Source organism: Poecile atricapillus, chromosome 6, assembly GCF_030490865.1.
Source record: "Poecile atricapillus isolate bPoeAtr1 chromosome 6, bPoeAtr1.hap1, whole genome shotgun sequence".
Lineage (NCBI taxonomy): Eukaryota > Metazoa > Chordata > Aves > Passeriformes > Paridae > Poecile > Poecile atricapillus.
The window spans coordinates 34,083,394-34,092,547 of NC_081254.1; the positions used below are offsets into that span (position 1 = coordinate 34,083,394).

General features: G+C 41.7%; 2 protein-coding genes across 8 annotated transcripts in view; both read left to right on the forward strand.

Annotated features, from left to right (window-relative positions):
• The window catches only part of TACC2 (transforming acidic coiled-coil containing protein 2), a 128,582-nt gene extending 124,233 nt beyond the window's left edge, over positions 1-4,349 (forward strand). For all 7 annotated transcript variants that reach the window (XM_058841453.1, XM_058841457.1, XM_058841458.1 and 4 more), the window contains 4 exons: positions 1,531-1,691; positions 2,034-2,140; positions 2,945-3,065; positions 3,843-4,349. In XM_058841453.1, coding sequence (XP_058697436.1) covers positions 1,531-1,691; positions 2,034-2,140; positions 2,945-3,065; positions 3,843-3,908 — 455 coding nt within the window. In that variant the 3' untranslated portion in view covers positions 3,909-4,349. The remainder of the gene's footprint in view (positions 1-1,530; positions 1,692-2,033; positions 2,141-2,944; positions 3,066-3,842) is intronic.
• Positions 4,350-4,486: 137 nt separating this feature from the next.
• Positions 4,487-8,793, forward strand: LOC131580377 (CD59 glycoprotein-like). The gene is made up of 3 exons (XM_058841462.1): positions 4,487-5,054; positions 5,864-5,980; positions 6,529-8,793. The coding sequence occupies exons 1-3, from the start codon at positions 5,000-5,002 to the stop codon at positions 6,732-6,734; spliced, it is 378 nt and encodes a 125-aa protein (XP_058697445.1). The 5' UTR covers positions 4,487-4,999; the 3' UTR covers positions 6,735-8,793.
• Positions 8,794-9,154: the final 361 nt, after the last annotated feature.

Consider the following 9,154-nt stretch of genomic DNA (forward strand, 5'->3'; position numbering starts at 1 on the left):
ACACAAGGAGTCAGCCTCTGAGGTTTAGAAAAATAAACAAAAGTTAAACAAAAATAAATTAAAACAAAGTTGGTTTTTGTTTTGATTGAGAACACATCAATTTTGATATTACAGAGGAATACAGGATGTCTCTAAGAAAGCAAAATAGAAAAGAATGGGTTTTAATTTTTAATAAAGTATTCAATATATCCAGTTGATGTTGTATTACAGGACTCTGGGCTTCTCTGCCCTGTAAAAGGTGTTTGTTCACCAGTAAAATAAAAGGTCACAAGCAAGTCCTGAGAACTTCTCTGCTTCTTTTGATCTCCTGTGTCACACAGAGCAAAGTAAGCTGAGGTCAGGCTCTGCCCCAGCCAGGTGCTGTCAGGGGTAAGCAGAGGAGTCCAGGAGCTGATTCACAGTGTGGCATCATCCCTGCCCTGGCCTTGGTCAGGCCAGCAAAAATGTGCAGTTTTTGGATAGAATATGCAAAAGGAAGAGATGAATCTCAGTTTGGGAATTGACAGTATCAGCTCTGGCATTTTTGAGCTGACCAGCGCTATAAATGATTCAGATGAAATATTCTGTTCAAATAAAAAACCCAAACTTTTTTTAATTCTTTATGTTTCCAAATATAAAGGCCCGAATGAAAAGTTGTACATTGTGAAATGCCCCACGCTTTTTCCATAGGAGAACTTTATACCTTACTTCAGTTTCTGTCATAAACCAAGGAAAATGGTAATATAAAACTGCTGTGTTTTGTGGGTGGGTTTTCCTTTCATTATTATTCAAAGTAGCCCTTAAAACATGGACACAAGAATCATAGTTTAGGATGTGAAGGAAACAATGCAGCATTTTGGAAGACAATGCCAGACCTTTTATTCCAGTGTTATGTGGATATTCCAACTGATTATGAGGTCAGTTCCCTTGAAAATTCCTCCTCCATATGGATTTGTATTCCTGTTATGTTCTTCCCACCCTGGCTCAAGCTTAACTGTACACAGGGGGAGCTTGGCAGATGTTTTTTGCAGATTTTTTTACACTTAGGAAGTCTGTCTACTGTTAGATTTCCTTTCTGCCACTTGTTCCAGTAATCCTGAGAGCTGGTAAAACACTGCTTTTCCAAGGGAAGAATTGAATTCCACTGAACAGAGTGCAGGCATTTATCAGCAATGGCAAATAATTTGTGGCCAGTGCTAGGAATGTGCATAAATGTCCTTTCCTTCAGCTGGTGCATCCTCAGGCAAACAGGGAGATCCAACACCTGCCTTTTCATGGCAACAACTGAGTTCAGAGTGCAGAAATCATCAGTACAGAGATACATTCACATTTTCCCCCAACATCAAAATATTTAAATATCACTGTATTTAGCAACTGTTTTCCAAAACAGGCTTGTGTTTTTATATAAATCTGACTTTTCTGGATCCTGTAAACTTACTAATACACAAATAGGGCAGAGTACAGTAGAAACTATAGATGACAGTGAAATCAGTGGACTTGCTCCTGTTACCCTTCTGAAAACCTCTTTTCCCTACCCCTCTCTTCTTTCAGAGGATGAACAGAGAGAGAAATCTGTCTCCCACCACACTGTTCAGCAGCTCATAGTGGAGAAGGAGCAAGCTCTGGCCGATCTGAACTCAGTGGAGAAATCCCTGGCGGATCTTTTCAGGAGATACGAGAAGATGAAAGAAGTCCTGGAGGGCTTTCGGAAGGTGGGTCACGTTAACATCTCCTTTAAAGAGCAGAGCTGAGCAGATTCTGTGTACCAGAATGTGCTGTGCTGCTGAACAGAAGGCAAGGCTTGTGTTTCCAGCTGATTCTGATGTCCTGCATGACCATAATCCTCAGGTGAAAAGTTGCAGCCAGCTATCAAATGCAAACAGAAAAATTGTAAAGCTCTTTGCATTGTGTAATATTCTCCTTCAGGTGGCCTCTGTGGGGGTGTCAGTGTTGGACTGCAACCCTTTAGACATCTGTGTGTGACTCCCACAAACAGGTACCTGTCCTGCATTTTAACCTCTGGGATTAAATTTGATGTCATCTTCTCTTTTAAGAATGAGGAAGTGTTGAAGAAATGCGCACAGGAATATTTGTCACGAGTAAAGAAGGAAGAGCAGAGGTATCAGGCACTCAAAATTCACGCTGAGGAAAAACTGGACAGGTAATTGAGTCATGGATTCACACAATGGTTTGGGTTGGAGGGGATCTTAAAACCATCTTGTTCCACCTTCTGCCATGGGCAAGGACAACTTCCATTATGCCAAGTTGCCCCAAGCCCTGTCCAACCTGGCCTTGGTACCAGGGCAGGTGCATGGACTGTACATTTTTTCAGGAATTCATGCTGCAGAAGGATTCCCATGGCTGGACCTCACATCCCAAACTGATCCTGCAATATGCAAAGCACAGGCTCTGTGATAGAGGGTGGAAAGAAATGCAGTAATGAGAATTTCTGCAATGTGCTGGTGTTTCTTCCAGCTCCTGACCATACAGAACACCTTAAATTTCTATATTAGGTAATGTCTTGATGTTTGCCTAATGTCAAGGATCAAGAAAGGATCAAAAAAGAAGCTATTAGCCAGTTTTTTCTAGATTTCCGTGTAATAACCAATTAAGCCTTTTTACGCATCACGTTCAGGACTCACAGTACAGTCCCCTGAACTGGAGATCACCTTTGGGAACTGCTATAAAACACTTCTACCCAAGTCATTATTTGTGATCCCAGCAGAGATATCTGAGAGGAGCATGAAGGGAGCAACACAGACAGTAAGAAAAGACTCTGCAGCCCCTGCTGAGCAAGAGAGGGAGTTGTGAAAAGTCTTTAGGGACAAATGTTAGAATATACCCAAGATGTGCAGGAGACAGCCCTGCCCTCTCCCCCCATTTGCTAAGGTGCTGTCCACCCTTGGACACCCTCTGCCCTTTCCTGTGGAGAGCCTGATGTGACCAAACCCTGTGTTTTTTGCAGAGCCAATGCTGAAATTGCACAAGTGAGAGGCAAGGCGCAGCAGGAGCAGGCAGCGTACCAGGCCAGCCTTCGGAAGGAGCAGCTCAAAGTGGATGCCTTGGAGAGAACACTGGAACAAAAGGTAAATCAGGAGTCTGCTCTCCCCAGAGTCAGACTCCACCTGAGGATTGTCCTGCAGCTCCCTGGCCCTGGGGACAGCAGCACTCCCCAAATTGTAAGGCAAAACCCCCATGTGCACCAGCTGGACCCAGGTTTGATTTGAGCCCAAGTGTTTGGGGCTGGCTTAGCCTTGGCCAGAGCTTGGGGTGCAGCCCAGGCCTTGGTTTGTTTCAGTTCTCAGGTTTCAGACCTTGCTTTAGTTTTTCTCTCAGGCTCTGTTTCTGTTTTTAGTGCTAGCTGTAACTCCAATGCTAATTCCAAAGTGTCTGTAGGAAATGCCTATTTATATCTGTGTTCCCTAGCTCAGCCAAAGGAGCTCGCTTTGGCACAGAACAGCTCGTCCTTGCTTGCAGCTCTGCAAGGCAGGATGAAAATAATGAAAAAAATAGAAAAGTGCAGCCTAGAAACAAAATTCCACTATGTATTATAGTGGTGTGCTGGGAATGACTGCTATGAAGCTGTCTGCTTTGGTGCTAAATTTGATTTATTAAAACTGGGGGAGCTGTATTTGGAAAAAAAACATTTGTTTGAATGCACATAGCTGTACTATGAGTATGAACATTTAGTTGTATTACATATGCCCATTTATCTATATGTATAGATCTCCTTCCTGCTCTCAGCATTGGAGACAAGTTAATTTTCCCACACCTCTCCCACTGGTTAGATGATATTAAAATTAGAAAAACCCTCACCTTAATGCAGCAATCCTTTTCATAATACTTCATATTTTATTTTCCAGAATAAAGAGATAGAAGAATTAACAAAGATTTGTGATGAACTGATTGCCAAAATGGGGAAAAGCTAACTTTAAACCAAATTTCTGGACTTCAATATTGAGTGCAATATGACCATTGGCACACTGATGTCCATACATTTATGTGGACAGGTTATATTTTCACTTTTTCGTATGCACTACTGTATTTTCTTTCTAAATAAAGTTGATTTAATTGTATGCAGTACTAAGATGACTATCAGAATTTCTTGCTATTGTTTGCATTTTCATAGTATAATTCATAGCAAGTTGATCTCAAAGTTCCTGTATCAGGGAGATTGTCAAGTTCTCTAAGAAATTACAAATTGCTGATCCTAGCCTTCCCTTTGTACATGAGTTCCCATGTTGGATGTCTTTTGGATTTAATATAAACATGTATTACTTGCATGGGGACTCTTGCCTTAAGGAATGTAAACTTTATCTGCATTTGCTGATTTGTAAAATAAAATATAAAAAAAAAAAAAAAAAGGAAAATGCATGTCACAAATTAAATTCTCTATTGTAAATAAATTTTTTCGTTGAAAGTTGAAGATAAGTATGGCTCTGTCTTGTGTCCTTCACTTGCTTATTTCAGCACCAGATGCTCTTGGGAATTAATTCCTCCACAGAAAGCACTTCATGGGTCGCTGCTTGGAATACTTTGTGGGTCACAAGAGTCTGCTGCTTATGTGCACATATCTAGGTCTATATCTTACTGTCTCTCTAAATATATATATATATATGTATGTGCTGGATTTGGACCACTCAAGTCTCAAGCATAGGCTTAATCCTCCAAAATATTTAATGCTCTGACCCTGATCCAGCAAATCCCATGGGCAAATGTAATGAGGCTGTTGGAGGAGTGGAGGCTGTGGCATGTGGTGACAGGATGGTTTTTAAGCATGTCTGGCACTGAAAGGTGAATACATTTCCTGCTCCTGGAAGAATTTGCCTGCAGGGCTGGTGGAGATGAGGTTGGTGTGATCAGAGGTGCAGCCGGAATAAGCTCGATAAGTAGCACTCTCGAACACCTCTTTATCCTGTAAGTTATCCTCTGCGCAGGATTAGGGATGGAGGAGAAGCATTAAGGCTCTAATAGCAAACAAACTGCTTTCTTTGGCTAATGGTGCATCTCTTGGATCTCCATGATGTGGACAGTCTTCAGCCTGCTTCTTGTCAGCTCCCTTTTTGTCCTCAAAAGTAAGTCAACTCCTTTTTCTTTCCTTTTTCACTTCATTTGCATTTCCTACCTCAGGCATGGCTGAGCCTTTTGGCTGTTCTGGGCTCCTCTCCCGGGTTGGGTTGGTTTCGGGTCATTTTGTGTGTGTGGTTAGCAGCACAGAACTGCACCTCTGTAAAGATAAATACGTGTGCTAACACATTCAGATGTCCCTACTGATAGCAAGGGTGGGATTTCTGCTCTGCAAGCTTCAAATGTGGTATTTTAAATACCTTTCAAAGTCATGCATGCCTTTGAAAATGCCATGTAGTTTGAGGCAAGGAAAAGAAAGAGGATTGAGGTGTGGTTGTAATGTTTAAACAAGAGCAAAACTCCAGATACACTGCTGTGCTTTCCAGCTGAATTGGTACTTTAGGAGAAAAGGAAAATTGGATCATTGTAAGATTTTATGTGTATACAATGTGCTTTTTCATGATACTGTGGACCAAAGATCATGATGGACGGGGAAAAAATACAGCTTGTAGGCTCTGCTCTGAAAATGTTACATGAAGATATGGATGCAGTTAAAGAACATGAAATGTTTCTTGTATTATTTTAAGTGCAGATTATAACAACTAAATAATCAGTGTTTGATTTTTTATTATTATTGTGTTTTTGATCAGTATCTGAACCATTTCTAAAAAAGATAGATGGATAAGACTTGCAGACTTTGGATTTTCCAAAACTTCCTTGTAATTTTTCTTTTATGTGTGCTTGAAACCATCCTAGAAAGACTGATGTTTTTAAATACTTCTTAAACTCTTCAGTGGTCTCTTCTCCCTTCACCCAGGTGAGGCACTGCAGTGTTACACCTGTGTAGGTTCTAGCGATGACGACTGCAACAGACAAGGAAGTCAGCAGTGTCCAGGCCATGCAGATGCCTGTGCAGTCATTAGAGGACAAGCAAGTAAGTGCCACAAATGTGTCAGACTTGTTACCTTTGTCACTAAAGAAATAAATCATCAGTGTTGGAAAGAGAAGAGTGTGTAGTAAGTTAAGGAGAAAACCAAATGTCTCCTCGCAAAATAAACCCCATTAATAAATCTCAGTCCTGGTTTTGTTGACACAAAATTCCACTGGGAATGATTTGTTGGTGTGCCACAATGAGCTGCACCCACTCTGTGTGAAAGCTGGAAAGAACCATTTTAAGTATTGCCCACTTTTTACTAAAGTGACTTAGCTGGAAATTAGCATGGGAAAAAAGCTAATGACCCCCTGCACTTGGACACATCCAAAGATATTAAGCTGCACCAGTTGCCTCTAAGATAAGTCAGAGTTATTTAAGTGGGAGCTTGTTGCTGTGCTGCCGTGTGTTGCGGTGGTGTTCATTTACTTGTGAGGAGCAGCCCCAAGGTTGTTGCTCATTGCTGGGTGCTCAGGCTGGTGCTGGGGTGGTGCAGGTGGCAGCAGGTGGCCATTTGCAGCCCCCCTGGGCTCACTGTGGCTCTGTTCCAGGTGGCATCATGAAATCCTGCTCGTTCAGGTCCTTCTGCGAGCGGGCGAGGAGGGACGGATCGAGGGCTCCCGGAGTGAGCGTCCACTGCTGCTACTCCAACAACTGCAACGCCAAGAGCCCGGCTCCCAGGGTCACCAGCTCCAGCAGCTACCTCTCCCTCCTCATCTTCACACTGCTCTGCCACCCCTTGTTGAAGCTGACATGAGGAGGAAAAAGAAAAAAAATATCTTGAAACAACAGCTCTGCCTTTGTAGCAAGGGATGATAATATTTCCTAGTTATGCTCCACGTACCACTTATCTCACTAGGTAAAAGGTGTAGGAAGACCTGACAGATGTTTAGATAAAAATTGTTTCATCTGCTAAATAGGTCTTGATCTCTGTGTAAGAAGCTCTGCCCTGTTGTTTATCCTGAGGGGTTGATTGTGTGAATACTTAACATTTTCCTGCAATTTAGACAGGGAGAAATCTTTGCTGCAGGTAGCCTGGTAGTAAGGTAAAGGGTAAATGTCTGCCAAATGCTGTTTACTGGTGGCAGGCAGTCAAAAGCAAGCTAAAATTTTCAAACACAAAGTGACTGAAAATTCTAGCAAGCAAGTTAATCTTTCAGAGAGCATTGGTGTACTGGACAAAGCCAGGAAACTCAAAATGCAGATGATTTAGTATTAATACAAACTGGTAAGAGAAGGCCATTAAGAGAATAAGGCATGGAGGTGTATTGATCATATACTGCCAGGTATATGATCCTGGCAGAGGGGCTGGAACTGGATGTCTTCAAGGTCCCTTCCAACCCAAACCATTCGATGGTTCTATGCTTGTGCATATTTTCTTGGAAAAAAACATCTTCCAGTCTTTTCTGATCCTTTGACAATGTTACCACGGCATCAGAAGAAGAAGAAAAAAGAAGGCTTTGGAAGTTATTTTTGAACTGGTCCCCCATCCGAAGATTGGCTCAACCTATCTCCCCTGCTGGTTTTAAACACAAGTGATTAATCCTTGTCTTGAAGGCAAATTACAACTCGAGTTTATAATTCTTCTTGAGGTTTCAGTTATATAGATAATTTTCCACTGCCCTAAACTTCAGTCTTTGAGAGTAAGAGTGTATATAACCATCCATACCTCCCCCTTCAGTGATGTGATTGAGTTGAGGTGGTTTATGTATCCTTTTCATTTTGCAAAGTGAATTAAATTACTTGGAGGTCTTTAGAGGCGTAAGGGACTAAATCAATATTTCTAATAAACTCTTTCATGGCAGTTTTACCAAGTAAATGATCCAGAAAGGATCACATAGTAGAAGGCATTGTGCATCACTACCTCCTTTGATCCAAAACTCAGAGCACCAGGCAAGCAGTTGAGTGATATTTGTAGATTTTAATGTCCAGCTGTGATGATCTGGTCCAACCCCTGGCACACAACATGCACAGGATTGGCTTAAAGTCCAGCTGGTATAACTGAAGTACAAGTCTTTCCAGTTTTAGTTTTAGTTACCTAGCAGGAAAAAGGTTAGGTCATCAAATTCATGGAACTCACAAAATATGTGGCAAAGTAGTTCTTCCCCTAGCTTTGTGTTGTGACTTTTTTCAGTATAATCCTTTGAAAAATCAGTTCCAGGCAGTGTGTAGTAGAATTCTCCACACTGACCAAAATTTTATTAAGGTTGCAAACTCTAGAGAGCTGCTTCAAGGTCAGTGAGTGAACCCTCCCTGCAGAGTGTAGCCCTCTCCTGGCTGAGCTGTCTCCTTGTTCTACTGTGCTCTTTCCCCAGTGTGGATCCTTCCATCATCTCATGTAGACTGTGGCTTCAGACTGGCTGGATTCTCCTGGGGTTTTGTTTCGAGATGAGCTCAGACAAGGCAGTTTGGTCTATTTTTAGTCTCTAGGCACCAGTCTGATAAAGCTGTTGAATATAAAGATTGCAACAATGCAGCAGATCTTGGCTGAGAATGTTAATTTGGACTCCAGCATCTCATCTGTATTAAAAATCACTTAAACTGGTGTAAATATTTTTCATTTCATTCTCAGCTTGAAGCAGTTCCTTCAATCTCTTCTGCCACAGGAAGCAGGTATTGATTGTATCTTTATCTTCATATGGTTCTGTAATGATAAATCTGTATTGAATGTAATCTCTGTATATGCTCACTGCATTTCCTTAATGAGAAAATAAATTACATGCAATGGCTGACATTGTCTCTTGGTAAACACAACTGCTTCTTTTAATTGGGATTTCCAGCTGCATCTGGTGCTCTGTTTTCCTGCAGGAATCCTGTTGGGCTTTGTTGGGTTTTTTTTTTTCAAATGTGGGATATATTTCTTAAATCTGTTGGATAAAGTAGTGGATGTTGGTGGTGTGTTCTTGCTGCTATATTTCCATGGTAAAATAAGAAGGTAAATCTCTATCCTCTTGACAAACACCATCTGTCGTTCCTGCCGGCAGCCAGGACTGGGATCTTCATGCAGCTCCCACCGCCTCCATCCGATCCTGCCTCCCAGCTCATCACGAGCCCTGCTTTGCTTTTTACAGGAAAAAAAAGACATTTTTGCTGTCCAGTTATGACCCTGAAGTGTGCCTGCATGTGGATATCTAGGAAGGATAAAGCACTTCTGTGGATTGGTGTTTTCAGAGTGGT

Bases quoted from the DNA above. Each gene is read 5' to 3' on its own strand.
- LOC131580377 (XM_058841462.1), top strand. From the start codon at position 5,000: ATGATGTGGACAGTCTTCAGCCTGCTTCTTGTCAGCTCCCTTTTTGTC. The intron at 5,055-5,863 runs GTAAGTCAACTC...CCCTTCACCCAG, and splicing joins CTCCCTTTTTGTCCTCAAAA to GTGAGGCACTGCAGTGTTAC. The intron at 5,981-6,528 runs GTAAGTGCCACA...GCTCTGTTCCAG, and splicing joins AGTCATTAGAGGACAAGCAA to GTGGCATCATGAAATCCTGC.